The 16310-nt window shown below is 36.5% G+C and overlaps 1 protein-coding gene across 1 annotated transcript in view; it reads left to right on the forward strand.

The window, feature by feature from the left end:
* LOC134655749 (homeobox protein prospero) overlaps positions 1–16310 on the forward strand; it is a 136605-nt gene that overhangs the window by 115797 nt on the left and 4498 nt on the right. The window contains exons 6-7 of the mRNA XM_063511214.1: positions 15196–15340; positions 16100–16290. Of these exons, the coding sequence (XP_063367284.1) occupies positions 15196–15340; positions 16100–16279 (325 nt within the window). The 3' untranslated portion in view covers positions 16280–16290. The remainder of the gene's footprint in view (positions 1–15195; positions 15341–16099; positions 16291–16310) is intronic.

Here is a 16310-nt window from a genome sequence, read left to right on the forward strand (position 1 = left end):
TCTAAAATGCTTCGATGATGTAAAACGGCGCCATTTATTTATAATGTTACCCAACCGATATGGTATCGATCTTCTAATTTAAACTAAACGCAACACTGAAACTTTCTACAATTAAGTAAATTAGCTGCACTAATCGTAAACAAGATTACAGAAGTCAAACCTTTCGATAACCTTAGATAAGGCACGATAAATCGTATCAATTAAAACTAATCCGTTAATAAAACTGGTCGCTTTTAAAACGCTCGATTCTAAATTCAAAACTTTAACTGTTGACAAACGCCTTAAGCCCTCCACACACGATCCGACTGTCCACTTGTTAATGAGTATACGTGAAGAGTGCTACAGCAAGTGCTCTTCTATCGTCTTACCAAGTAACGCCTCGTCGAAAAGGTAGACGGCGCCTTTTTAAAAACTTTTCCCCACCTAAATCTTTTCCAAGTTTTAATACGATTAAAGAAAAATATGACAATTTAAGCACCTCAAAGGTTAAGAAAGGCTCAAAAGCGAGTACCTATTTAAATGGCGGCCAAATTCTTTCGTTTATTTACTCCTCTTAAATAATAAGAATGTAAGCTTCAAAGTGAAGCGCTGTAACCGCAACGCGAACTTTTCTCGGCCGGTTCCCGTCAAAAGTCTCTGGGGAGAAACAAACATCCTTTACGCAAAAGTCTGCAAAGACAAATTCTTTTGGCGTGTAACTCAAAGAAGTGCAGTGCTTTAACAAAGAGCTACTCGTAGAATTAGCCAGTAGCACTAATTAGTGAGTCGTTTAAGTTATTTCACTTAATTAAGTGGTGAAGTGGTCTAGGCCGGCCGGGTACGGCCTGCAGCTAGCGCTACTGTAAGTTGTTAGGCACTCCAATTAATCTTTTTTACGTGCAAGTCGCGAGGGCGCGCTCACACGATCGACAACGTTTAGAACTGTTTAGTAACGTAATGCGTGCCAGACTTTACTTATATTATGACGTTCAAATAAAAAAGTTGTAATATAGATTGCTTTTCGTATTGCATTTAAAATATTATTTATAAATAACATCTGGGATATTGTTCTTTTTGCTCAATTTTTACCAAAGAACATTTTTAGTGTTTTTTTATTTAATATTTATAACCTTTGAACTAGATATTTTATGTAAATCCTACAATACTAACCTGAGTTGCCTCAAGTCCAAAGGAAACTTTATTAAATTTGTATATGATTCGGAAATATGTATGCGTTCACATTTACCCCTTATAACGGATAAAGTTAACTTGAATTAAAAACTAAAGGCAATTTCTGATAAGCGGTTGATTCGTAAAAGCGAATAAAACCTCTAAGGACTCTTACAGAAATGTTACAAGCCTTACGTCGCAATTTCCACACGGCTTTTTAAGTCGCCATGTTTGCTTAATGCTACGTACACATCTAGTTCAATAATTTTAATTTAAAAACTGTATTTTATTAAAGCTCGCTTTTTCACGCTAGTAAAGATACTGATACATGTACCGTACATGATGTACGTATACTTTGCTTCCCTCGCGAGAAACTTATTCTATAACCTCTTAAATTTAATTGGTTGGCTAATACACACTAAAACAGTCTTAAATAAATTGCAACCACATACTCATGTTAAAAAGTGCATTAGAATTTCCGTCCATTGTAAAGGACATTTTTGAAAACGCACAAGTGAGTAAGTTTTAGCGTGAGATGTGCCGTTTTTAGCACAGGTGTGTCGGAGTCTAATTTACGTGTTAACATTTTTAATAAGGCCGTAGGGCGGGAAGTGGCCGGCAGTTTTCACGCCACGCTCGTACGAGCCCCGTAATTGCTGCGGCCCTCACGAAGGAAGCTTATGAGTAGTTTTCCTTCAAATCTCTGCTAATTACTCACAAGTTGACACTTCTTATTAGTAGTTTTTCTCGTGTACTAATTAAAGGACAAAACGTACTTAATGTTGGCGCCTTAGGTATGGCGTGATGGTGATTTATATTTTTTGGGAATTCTACCTTTTAGAGCGTATTTGATTGGAATAGCTACAACAATATTTCTAAATTATGAAACTTTAGTACAATAATATTGATATCAATTAAATTAAGAATTTCCACGCGTTGATATTTCGTGAAGTAATTGAATTGAGACATTTACTGTACTTAATAAATATTTAACATGGAAATCCGTGGTCTCTGCCTACCCCTGCGGGAAATAGGCGTGATTATATCTATGTATGTATGTAAATACTTAACATTTACCCGTTTTTATGTATGATTGCGATTATAATTCTGTAAATGCTACAATAATGAAATCAATTATGTACTAATTTTAGTACAAAAACACTAAAAAAGGTCTAATTTCGCTAAGAGCGTGCAAGAAGACTCCAATGGCGTGAAGAACGTCACACCTCACCACTAAATTCCTGTTCACTTCCGAATTAGAGTTCAAGCTCACGCGAGCATCGCCTAATAGGAGGGAGCGGCATATTTACATATCATGGCGATATACGCCATTATAAAATAATTCTTTCACCGGCCTTTGTCGTTAATAATATAATTAAAACGACGCGCCTTACTTATCACTGTCATCAAGACGCGGCCATTTTTTTTTCTTAAAATTTTGAAATTCGGATCATTTTTTGATGTACGTTTTAATGCTCGTGTTTTTGTTTTTATTAACTTAACTTAATAACTGCTTTGCCACAATAGCTTACGAGACGTTCGACAAAAATGGTTTTATCCATATTGCCCTGTTTAATGGTTATTAATACTATACTCTATTAGTAAGTGTATCAACAAATAGAATCGCTTTGTCGATTGCAAACTACGCTAAAACGACGTAAGTACATTCATAACCAAATATCCATTTGTCCTTTATTTAGGACATAAACTGCTTACGTGCTTTACGTAGTCACGTTCATCAGCTAATGAAAGTGTAATTAGAAGAGTGGTGGTTTCTTCCGGCTTATCTTGTCTTCGGGGCATTACGTTTTTTAATTACCACGCCCTGGGCAATCAACTTTAAGTAGTTACACTACAGTTTTATTGCGGGCCCTACTTTGTGTTTCAAACGTGAAATGCAAAACATTTAGGTACATTATGCCTATCCTATATTAAACTATACATACGTAGATAGCAGGTTCTGATCAGAATATTATATGATACGAGATGATGGTAGAATTGTTTATTAAAGGGATATTTTAATGCACTGTTTGGAAATGGTGGATTCTAACATTTCTAACTCTAAATCATAGAAAAATGTTTTTTTTTTCGTCAGCAGGTAATTTTGAAATCGTATTTAGCATTGCATTTACGATTAATATAATATGATACAAGAGTATATTATGTAGGTGTACGTTAAAACGGTAGCATTAACGAATTTCATAAAAAAAATATACATCATTTTCGTGTAGGTACCAACAAACTCACAATAATACATGTCCTATAAAAAGGACATTTATAATCATCTAGTAGATATCTAAAAACAAAACTATAACTGTCGAGTTATCACACATGCGAGGCCGCGCCTACAGTCTCGAAGGAGCGGGCTTCATTAGAGTGTACCTTAAAAAACTTAATATTGTTCTAATGAACACACGTTTGGGCGCGTTCGTCACGCGATAGTTCGACTCAGTGTGGGTAAGCCACGCATGAAATCTTTTTTTTTGGCAATATCTGTTTATTTATTTTTTACTTCTGCTTAAGTACGATTTTAAGTTGTTCTTAATCCTTAACTTGAGATACTTTAAATAGTTCTTGATTTTAAGTTAATTAATTAATTTTCAGTAATAGTTTGTCAAAATTCCTAGCCATATTTTTATTATCTCTTAGATTTTTGTTAGTTCAGAGCTCTATGACTAGCAATCCAAATTATCAGTAGAAAAAGGCGCTAACTATAGAAAAACTAGAAACTAGAACTATAGAAAAAAACCCAGACAAATACCAAAGACAAGTTCACACAATACAATATTTTTCTACATTCTTAATAACCACAGCCGCTATCAGTATTATCCTTGCCCACAGACGGAAGTTCTCTTATCTATGGCACAGAAAACTGACCAATCACAGGAGATCTCTTACTGGCCATCGCACTTGCAACATTCGTTTGTTCTTCCAAGTTTAAACAGGTCACGTTACATTGGCGAAGACGGTTATTATTATTTTAATGTGGTTTAGCTTCCTTTTCTGATATGTCCTTTTTATGTGACATTAGCGACGAATATGTATTTCGTGATAACGCTTTACCGTTAAAACAATGTTTATATAGCCGGCCAAACAACTTTGTCAGTAGAAAAAGATGCGAAATTAAAAATTTCTATGAGACGATAGACCTTCGCGCCTTTTTTTAAATTGCCGCTTTTTTCTACTGACGGAAATGGCTTGACAGACCATATATACACTGTAATCATGCAAATCATGCATCAATAATTACATAAAAGCATCACAGACTTCGCTGTGATCGAATGATAAAATTTTGATACTTCAACACTTCACAACAATGACATAACTACGTCAAAATGTATTTAAAGAACTAGTAAACTTTCAAAATGGCGTTGACAGCTGTCACCGTATGGAAGAACTGAGAAATTCTCATACCAAGTAAGCAAACTCACACTGGCAGTTTATTAAAACCACCCAAAATAGCCAAAGCTAACTTGTAGGGAGCTTTGGCTCATAAAACTAGTATCTAAGTCAACATTGTTTAAAAAAAACTTGTAGATGCGTTCGGAAATCGTTTTTTTTTATCACGTATCCACATTAACCTCATAACGATTTGATGACATCAACCTCCTTACGAATCAGCAGTAAAAGGCACGGCACGGGCCGCATGGGAAATTATTCCAAGTGCCACGCTAACTGTCTCTCGACCCGCCCTAAGACGTAATTAATTAACGCGTGTGTACACACCTTTACTTCACGTTTTTGTTAATGTACACACGCCTTTATATTTTTGTGGCATGCACATATGAACAGTTGTTGGAGTTTTTGATAGGGAGTTTCTGTATATGTTAGGGTTATAATGTTGTATGCCTAAAAAACTTTATCAGTGATTTAATTAGTACCAAAAAAGGTCGAGATTCACTTAAAACTGTCTCATAATCATCCAACTAATACAAAGTCCAGGCAACCGTGAATGGTCAGCTATGGCCTTAAAGGGACGCTTTAACCCTTTTTTCGCTTAGCGATGGTTGGGGTAATAAAATCTCGGAGGCACTCCAATGAGCTCAACTTTTGTAGCGCGGTACAAGACAGCGGGTCAGCGAGGGGGAGGCGCAGGGATGGAGTCGGGAGGGATCATTATTAGCCAATTATTATGTCTGTTTTAAACAAGGCGATTTAAAATTTAAACAAAAGATTTTCGTGCTCGAGTACTTAGCTAATAATACTAAGGAACCGACCACACCGGAATTTAAAGCAACGCATTTAAAGCAGTAATTTGTCTTATGCGTAGCGTATTTGTATTACTGTTTATGAATAAATGAAATGTCATATACATATTTTGCTGAGTGACCGCCTGACCGACGCGTCAATGTCTTTTAAGCAGCGAGCGGCACATTTTAACTAAAAACAAAAAACAAGATTTATATAAATACAGTAATAATTGTTGTTAAACCTGTAAAAGTATTCCGCTGATCTGCAGAACCATTTTTATCGGCGACCCCTATAACTATGAATAATTCTTACAGAATATAATATGTCGATTTAATCGATATTTCGTTATTGTTACAACATTCCATACGACATCATTTTCTGAAGAGGTAAAGAATAAATACTCTATATAATAATGAATTCCGTAATACCAAGATAATGGCATAATTAAAGTTCGAAACATGCCGCCGATAAAATAAAACATATTTACCTGGAAACCTTAATCATAAGGTAATTTCATACTTAAATTGTACTAAAGTGACTATAGTTCGTTTTTTTTAGCATTAGAAAGAACTTGAAAGAAGGTAAGCGATTTTGACATGTCCTTTAATTGAAAAACACTTTTTAAAAATCAATAACTTTTACTTATGAAAGCAGAAGTCTATAAATGATCGTATTAGATTCATAATTGTTACATATTTACCGTAACTTATTTTTAAAATGTGTTTTTCAATTAAAAGACACATCAAGAATGTTTACCTTATTTCTAATGCTTAAAAAACTAAGTATAAGAATGTCAATATGTAATAATTTAACCAAATATGGCTTTCGAGATTGAACAACAAATTATATAATATTAGTCGTTTGATTTTCCTTTTACATACCTATATGGTTTCTATTCCGCGTTACTTTTTAGGCCAAATTGGACTAAATATTTAATTTTTTTTTATTCCATTTATATCCTGACGCGGCGAATGATGATCCCTATGACAGTTCATTTTTGTATCGGGTAACTCTCAATATTAATGTTTTTAAACTTTTTTTTGGTAAGTACTTTAACAATTTTTTTATTTAGAACTGTAACAGTAATAAAAATAATTGGTAAACAGCTATTTCTTCAATTATTTTTTTAATGGAGTCTATTCAAAATTACTTGGAGGAACTGTCATAGAAATCATCAATCGCCGCGTCAGGTATAATAATTTCATATCATAATAGGTACCGTAAGTGTATTCGCGAAAGTCAAAATATGCTAACTACCCGCATACGGTTGCTTAGAACGAGCGGCCGACCGATAAGAAAGCAAAAGGTGTTTATGTGAAGACAAGTAGGTCAGTAATGGCACTGTATCTTTTTTATAACTGTTTAGGCTTAAAATACATAACTGTGCATATGTTTAGTCTTCACTGCAAGGCAACAAGTAGTAGGTACACGAAAACTATGGACACCTCCATAGACACCTTTAATATTTAACAAAAATATTATTATAAAGGATGCAAAAATTCTTTAATATAAATTCTTAAAAAACAAATATATTCTGCCACTTATAGACTTGTACCTACATACTCATGTATAACTTGGTGGAACCATCGTGGTGAAAGGATTAGCCGCTCGGTAAATGAATACCGAACGTTGCCGTTTTTCATTGTATAAAAAAGGAACCTCGACACGAAAAGAAGAAGAAGACCTACATACTTACCATTCCATTATTTACCAATTGTATCGCCTTAGGAATGAATATAAAAATATGGTTTTCCTTTCTATTATCGACATTTCTATGAAACTTAATCAGGTCAAGTATTTGCGGTTTAGGAATTGAAATCCGATAAAAAATTTAAGCATTACAAATCAGTGAAATGAGTCAGGAACGGTTATTTATTTATTACATACTTGCTTGATTTTTGATGAATTTGAAAATAGGTAAAACTAATAACGAATAAAAATATTTACGCCATAATAAATGTACAAAAAAATACAACTATAAATTTAGGCGCGCCAAAAACCGTCCGCAAAGGCTAGTAACGTGTCAATATAAAAAACCACCTCAGTCCACCCCTGGGTCGGACGATGCAGTCTGAAAAAAAGTTTTTTCACTAACTGAAGCATTAATCCGCCCGGTATTAGTTTACTCGCTTTTACTATGCATGTGTGTGTGCGTTGTGTATGTGTGCAGCGCGCCGTGCAACTTTCAGCACAGACTAAAAAAAACAGAGAGATCAAAGTTGCCGAAATTAACTTCTTTAATAACGACGAATATTTGGTAGTTGGACTATGCTTGAAGTTTTATATTGAGGTTGATTTGACCGCTGAATGTTACGTCGGTTTTTGGAAGTTTGAATGTGGCAACTTTGTCGGTTGATGTGCCGCTGTTAACACATTGGGATGAAGTTTTATCGCAGTCACAGTGTATTTTCGTATTACGTAACTAAACAAAAATATAAACAGTATGGCATATGTCGGTTACGTCACAGTTTTCCTTTAAAATATAATTACAATGCCTTTCCCTTCACGAATACCTACTTGTACTAGTTGTACTTGTACTAAGATAATTTACATTTACTTATGTACTTACAAGCAAAAATATTTTTTATTTTACTAAAAGTCTAAAACACTGACAATAAGGTAGTGTAAATATATACGTAGAACATTGGCTTGTAAAGACGTTTGTGAACTCGACAAATATAAATACGTAAAAAGGTAGAGACTACACTTTACATACTCTGTCCATTGCAGTCATCGGCTCTCCTCGAAAGCTGGACCGTCCACTCACACACACAGACACACCCACACAGGTGAACTCGCTTTAATAACCATTGTATTTGGGAACGATCGAAATGAGTGTTTCGAAATTCAAAAAGTCAGTGGTGTTTGGAAACTATGACCTTGGAACTAGAAGGGCGTAAGTTGGTTCGAATTTTAAAGTTATAATGCGTTTCGTTTTTAACGGTTCTGAACAAACGGTTATGAGTTTTGACGTTCATTATGTTCGGTTGGTTGGTAGGAAATAAGGTGATATTTATAGGTTTATGTATCGTCAATTGTTCTTCTGCAATCTGCAATTCGTGTGTTTTGATGATGAAATATGTCTGGCAAAAAAATTTATGAAGATTAGGACTGCAAAATATAGTTTTCCTTAAGAATGCATAAAACATTACCTAATGAATTGTTTATACCGCGATGATATAAAACAATGATTAGTGAGAATTAAATATGAAAATGAAGTCATAAATGAATTTGGTAAACTTCGGTAGCTCAGTTGGTAGGGCGGTGGGCTCCCAGAGCCATCAAGTAGGTATACTAATCCCACCCGAAATTATTATTTAGATTTAAAAAAAAAAAATTTATAATCGGTTGTGTACACTAAATTAACGCCTATTCCATAAAAGTTATGTCTTCTACCTCGCGTTGTCCCGGCATTTTGCCACGGCTCATGGGAGCCTGGGGTCCGCTTGGCAACTAATCCCAGGAGTTGGCGTGGGCACTAGTTATTTACGAAAGCGACTGCCATCTGACCTTCCAACCCAGAGGGTAAACTAAGCCCTTATTGGGATTAGTCCGGTTTCCTCACGATGTTCTCCTTCACCGAAAAGCGACTGGTAAATATCAAATGATATTTCGTACATAAGTTCCGAAAAACTCATTGGTACGAGCCGGGGTTTGAACCCGCGACCTCCGGATTGCAAGTCGCACGCTTTTACCACTAGGCCACCAGCACTTTTCCTTAAAAGTTAAAATGTGTTCTTAATAGCCCACAAAATTCTCCGAACACAATCTCAGTAATACGAATGCAACGCCCCTATCTTATAAACGTTATTATTATTAGTTAACCTATTAACGTTATTCCCACATCTCCCGATGGCGGGAAATCGGGTTCTAAGTGTAAGCAAGTAAACAATGAACCTTGTCCCCTAACGTCTTGAGGAGGACTTAGGAAGGGTAGAAGCGGCAAAAGAAATTAGTCAGACCGAATATAAAGGGGCCCACTGATTAACAGTCCGCCGGACGATATCGGCCTGTCAGTTAGAACAAAAATTTGACAGTTTCGAACAACTGACAGGCCGATATCGTCCGGCGGACTGGTAATCAGTGGGCCCCTTTAGTCTGCAATTGTTATTTTAAACGTCAAAGTTCTATGGAATTATGACGTATAAAATAACACTTGCACTGCGCGTGCTATCAAAACCGTTGCAGACTTTCCTCGGTCTAACTTTAAAGCTCTAATATACATTCGATGGCAATGAAAACGGGTTACTTTGTAGGTATGTAAATTTCCATTGACTGTAATAGTTGATTGCATTGTTTTATTTCTGACGTGTTGAAATTGTCAACTACCGAATATGTACCTACAACAAAATTTTACAGTTCCATTTAAAACAAGTTTTTCGAAGTTTGGGATGAAGACAATGATTTTCTTATAACTTTTATACTTTAAACGATTGAAGACGTTGATAGTTATTTACTATAGGTATTTAATCAGCCTAGTACCGATAATACAAACTTTACTTAATTCCGGAGTTCGATTCATGTAAGATTATCCCTAAATATTTATCTATTTACGTATCTGATTTGTTTCCCATATGACAACGTACTGTACTTCGTAATTCTATGGTCCCTTAAACGGAGTTCTCACGGGAATCGAATGCCTTGAGGGGGACCACAAGACGGTCTCCCCACTTTGCACATTGCTTTTTTTTCTTTCTTGGGCATACATTATCAATTGACTTTAAATTTGCACTGACTTAATATTTGCTTTGAAATGATTTAAAAAAAGCACTACTTACAGTTATAAATTTACGTACTGAAACTGCTTACAGTCACTTACGTAAAAAGTGTTAATAAAAATAGACTATGAACAAGATATCTGCATGACAGAACATTAATCTTAATCCTGGCCATTTATAAAATGTAAATAACAAATTAAAGAGAAAAAACGGTTCCAATTTTATAAACGGTATCTATCAAGAACCGCGTCCAGATTTTATTTAAAATTCGAAGGAACATAACTTTGACCTAACGTTGTCTCTCAACGATAGTTTTTTGCAAACGGCCAGCATCAATGTTCCCTAAGACGTTGGCACAGGCAGGTAGCAAGATGCGTTTTCTTAAGAAATCCCGATGCATTTTTTGCACCACAAATCGAATTGGCTTCAAAGAAATTAAAACCCTAAAACCATATGATTAGAGTTGAATCTTTAGTACCGCGCCAATTACGAGCGTTGACAATTGTTATATTTTATTTCGCTATACTTAAGCCGTTGAGCCATTTTAATTTAGATTTTATAACGAACTATCAAAGATGATTTCAGCTTGAACTTAACTTTGCAAAGTCGTTGGAATTGAAAACGAACAGCTGATTCAGAGTGTAACGGTTTTTACAAAAAAAACTAAATCAAATCAGTCTAAACTAGTGTGTAAGATTATTTTATTTGTGTTGTATATAAATCGTATTTTGAAATGCTAGACAAAATCCGTTTAATGTTTATTAGACAGAGTGCACAGGTCCATGACACATACGCTTCGGAGTTTATCTAATCTCCAAATGTACCATAAAAGACCTAATTCTAGAGTCCGTCTGCTAACTTTACACCGACTTGAATAGAACAAAGTGAGGGAGTGTCATTATAAACGTCATATTTTCAAAGAAATTTGACATTACCACACTATGTCATTGCAAATGACATGCAGAGATAGCTTGGTCCGATTATATTAATAATAAATTTAAATTAAGAACTAAATACTTTTTTTTTAAACAAAAGGGTTGTTCCACTTAAGTCCCGTATCGTAAAATTGGGTACTTCTTTCAGCCCGCATCGGCCATGTGGGCCCGCGAACGTTACTTGCTTACAAATTGCTTGAACGATCGCTATCTCCGTATGTTCTTATCTGAATAGAAAGTTTGCATTTCCATACGAAGTTTGTAAAAGTGAAAATTGCAGATTTCGCTATGCGAAGTCAATTTTTCACGACGACGAACGACTGATTGTGAAGGCGCACTTGCAGCATCCCACTAACCCGGGGTTAACCGGTTAAATCGTTAACCAAGTCTCAAATTGTACTGGTAATCATGGTAACTCCAGGTTTAACCGGTTAACCCCGAGTTAGTGTAATAAATTACTTTATACTAGCTCATTTATGGATTTATTTATAGTTGGTCAAATCAATTTGTCAGTCAGTAAGAACCAGGAAAACTATACTCATGCTTTTCTTTTGGGTGCTAGTACTAGTGTAAGACAAAGATGATTATCTCTGTCTAATATGTTTGAAATGAGACAGTCCTTTGACAGATCCTATATAAAGTGTACCTATTCTGGTGGGTATGCGTAGACTAAACTTAGACGTAAAAAAAACCGGCCAAGCGCGAGTCGAACTCGCGCACGGAGGGTTCCGCACCATCAACAAAAAATAGAGCAAAACAAGCAAAAAAACGGTCACCCATCCAAGTACTGACCCCGCCCGACGTTGCTTAACTTTGGTCAAAAATCACGTTTGTTGTATGGGAGCCCCACTTAAATCTTTATTTTATTCTGTTTTTAGTATTTGTTGTTATAGCGGCAACAGAAATACACCATCTGTGAAATTTTCAACTGTCTAGCTATCACGGTTCGTGAGATACAGCCTGGTGACAGACGGACGGACGGACGGATGGACGGACGGACGGACGGACGGACGGACGGAAGGACGGACGGACGGACGGACAGCGGAGTCTTAGTAATAGGGTCCCGTTTTTACCCTTTGGGTACGGAACCCTAAAAAGATATGTAACAATACAATGTACCTATAAGCGGAAAAAATCGAAATGAAAAACGGAGACAGACACCAAAAACCAGATAACTCTATAATGAACGTTGACTCGAAACTCAAACTATGCGACGTAAAACAATTAAGTTTCTGACGAACGAAGGCTAATGAACGACATTAATAGACGTGTGCCTGACACTTGAGTCACAATGAGAATAAAAAGTGAAAAGTACTCAGGGGCGTCGAGGATTTGATTAGCCAGCTTCGCTTCGCTCAACTCGCTTCGCTTGCCTCGCTCGCTATCTTCGCTTCGCTTACGAGGGCGAATCGAGCATTCGAGACTCGCGAGGCTAATTACTTACGAGTTTGTATTCAGCCTTTTTCACTTTTGAAACTTGTGACGCGTAGTCTCGTGCGGTTTGTAATTGATTTGTGTTGGCTGTATTAAATTGTGGATGCTCAGTTTTTTAGCAAAGAACAGCCATATTCCAACTTTAAGATACGTCAAATATACGACGTTTCTTCAAAGAAATACGTCATTTTTGACACTGATATATCCGATCCATATCGTTTTCAATATCTTGTATTTGACCAATGATATTATATAACCATAGATAGGTTATACTCATACTTGAGGAGCACAAAAAATACTTCCATATTTATTTCTGTGCCTACGAAAAAATCTGTTATTTTTGATTAATGTTCTCATTCCATCCATATTTGTCACACTCGTTGTTAAACATAAGGTCGTCTCTTTCTCTTTCGGTGTGCGGGAGCTCGTTAGCACGTGCACATTTCTCGCTTGTCTAGCCGCGTCTAAAGGCAACTTGTCCAATTTGTCACAATAGTTAAGCGCTTCAATTTTGGAACGCCTATAACCTATCTTGAGTTATAAATCATTGTATTTGACGCATCTTAAAGTTCGAAAATGGCTGGAAAAATCTTATCGCGCAAGGAATTTTAGTTACAGAACAAAACAAGGAAAACTTAATAAGTATTTCATTAAGTACCCAAATGTTTAATGTAGGTAATCTTACACATGGCCACTAATTAATTTAATTCATAGTCATTAAAATCCTTAAGTCCTTTTGATGCACGATATTATCAGCGTATTAGAATCATATTTTATTTCTACTTATGACGCACTTAGAACCCACTTGAACTTTGTACAGCATCTGTTCTATCGGATAAATAAGCTGAGACATCTGAAAGTAATTATAATAAAAGATATCGAAATATTACGCTTTACACTCGATACAAAATATAATCAACTAGCGACCCGCCCCGGCTTCGTACGGGTACTAAAACTTAAAAGCGTGATTTTTTCCGATGCCAGTAGCAAACATCGCCATATTTCAACCAATTTATACAAAACCTCAACAAACTATACACCTAAACCTAGCTTCCTCAAGAATCACTCTTTTGATAGGTGGAAACTGCATTAAAATCCGTTCAGGAGTTTTTGAGTCTATCGCAAACATTCAGAGAGACAAATGCGACGGGAGCTTTGTTTCATAAGATGTAGTGTTACATATTGTGGTAGGTGCATTGAATAATACTGCGCAAAATAAACAAATGACAAAATGCATGCAGTTTTTCTTATGAATTTTAAATACTTGAGGGGACTTAAGATACAAAAAATTACGCACAAAAGAACTTTAAAAAGGTGTAGGTATACTTGGTCAACCAGATCTTGATAGTAGAAAAAGGCGGCAAATTTGAAAAATGTAGGCGCGAAGCGATATCGTCTCATAGAAAATTTCAATTTCGCGCCTTTTTTTACTGACAAGATTTGGTTGACCAGCATAATCAAACGTATACGAGTTTAGTTTTTTTTAAACCAATTATCCAAAAGCCTAGATATATACATATTGGGCTAGGTCACCCACATTATCTTTATTTATTTTTTAGGTATTAGTTTTAGTTTTGTAGGTAGTTTTAATTTTAGGTTAATTTTTATTTTAAGTTTGTTATTAATTATGTTTATGGTTTTAATAAAAATCCAAAAGGCACATAGCAAAAAACGTCCAAATATAGTTCTATCAATGCGGTTAATCCCTAATTAGGGCGGAACGGAACGTTTCGACAGCGAAAAGACATCTAATTATTTAGGCACTTCATTTACTTAGTCAATTAGTGCCTTCGTCGAGTGCCAATTAAAAAGATAAGTGCGAGCGAGAGGTTCGAGCATCGACTCGACTCGACTTAGAGATACACGTACGGCTCGGTAAACAGTCGAGTGTTATTGGATCATGTGTCATATGATTGAGATTTTATTTTAGGCGATAAAATATAAGTACCCTTTTGTGGGTGGGGAATAGTTATTTAAATTCCGTCTAATAATGTTAGTCATTGCTATTGTTAAATATTAGGTTTTCCTTCTATACTTGGTCAACCAGATCTTGACAGTAGAAAATTCGGCAAATTTGAAAAATGTAGGCGCGAAGGGATATCGTTCCATAGAAAATTTGAATTTCGCGCCTTTTTTTACTGACAAGATTTGGTTGACCAGCTATATTAATAAATAAAAACAAAACAACAATACTTCTAGGTTTGGTTCTGGACAAATTGATTTTTTTATGATTTAGATTTCGGTTTTTTTTTTCGATTAGTTGTGTATAGCCGGTCAACCAAATCTTGTCAGTAAAAAAAGGCGCCAAATTCAAATTTTCTATGGGACGATATCCCTTCGCGCCTACATTTTTCAAATTTGCCACCTTTTTCTACTGTCAAGATCTGGTTGACCAAGTATACCTATGGAAGTGTTCGATTTAGAAGTTGCATACTTGCATCGTTTATAGATAAAGTAATAATTTTATAACATCTGTAGTTCCTAGGCGTATAGTCTGCTCTCGACCCGCCCCGGCTTCGCACGGGTTAACAAATTATATATTTAAACCTTCCTCTTGAATCACTCTATTTATTAAAAAAACGCATCAAAATCTGTTGCGTAGTTTTAAAGATCTTAAGCATACATACAGCGGGAAGCGACTTTGTTTTATACTATGTTGTGATATATAATAAATTAACGCACAGCACGGAACTCGTGTTGATACCCCCTATCCATAGGTTTAGTCTATGTTCTTCAATAATAACGGGTTTTTTTTTTAATCTTTCCAGGGAGTTCTACTATATCCAGATGGAGAAGTACGCCCGGCAGGCTATCAGCGAGGGTCTGAAGACGGCGGACGACATCCACGTTGCTGGCGACTCGGAACTCTACCGGGTGCTCAACTTACACTATAACCGGAATAACCATATTGAGGTGAGTTTCACACCAAATAATAAGAGTAAGGCCGTAAGGCCTGAGTGGACGCTCGAAGCGGAGCGTTCGGCGGGGCGTGCAGCGTGGCGTCGGGCTAAAAAGTGATTTGAGCAGCGTGCACTAAGGCCGCTCCTATAAGTACGTTTGCATTTGTTTAACATGCACGCCGCACGCCCCGCCCCGCTGCACGCCCAACTCGAGCGTCCACTCAGGCCCTTACACTTACCATAGACACAAAAAAAAAACAATTCACAAAACAGTTGTGTACCTACCTACTTATTCGGGAAATTCCGAAAGAAAAAAACACTAAAAAGAGGCGGGTACTTCCGAATTTTTTAAAAATTACAACTACATGCACGCCGCACGCCCCGCCCCGCTGCACGCCCAACTCGAGCGTCCACTCAGGCCTTACACTTATGCAGACATTATATGGTGTTTATCGGCCACCAAACTTCGCCAAATGTCGTTTTCCGGGTCTGCACAGGACTATAAAAATAACAAAATCATTATAGGTATCCCTATAAAAATAGAGTTAAATTAATTTTGCATCAAGTAGAAACGTCTGCGAACGATGCTATTATTTTAATAGGTCATATATGGTGGAAATATTCGCTGTATTGGGTTAGGTCTTGGTAGCTCAGATGGCAGAGCACTGGCCTAGCGATCCAGCTTTTTTTTATTTACCTAGTATTATTATTTTAATACCTAGGTCTTATACAAAGTATACCAATTTTAATAGCAATATTGTTTTATTTCCAGGTACCGCCCAACTTCAGATACGTGGTGGAACAGACGCTGCGCGAGTTCTTCCGCGCCATCCAGGGCGGCAAGGACACGGAGCAGAGCTGGAAGAAGTCCATCTACAAGGTGATCTCGCGGCTCGACGACCCCGTGCCCGAGTATTTCAAGTCGCCCAACTTCCTCGAACAACTCGAGTAGGCCTCCCCGAGGCAACGCGCCTCGCCGAGGC

Source organism: Cydia amplana, chromosome 17 (genome assembly GCF_948474715.1).
Source record: "Cydia amplana chromosome 17, ilCydAmpl1.1, whole genome shotgun sequence".
Classification (NCBI taxonomy): domain Eukaryota; kingdom Metazoa; phylum Arthropoda; class Insecta; order Lepidoptera; family Tortricidae; genus Cydia; species Cydia amplana.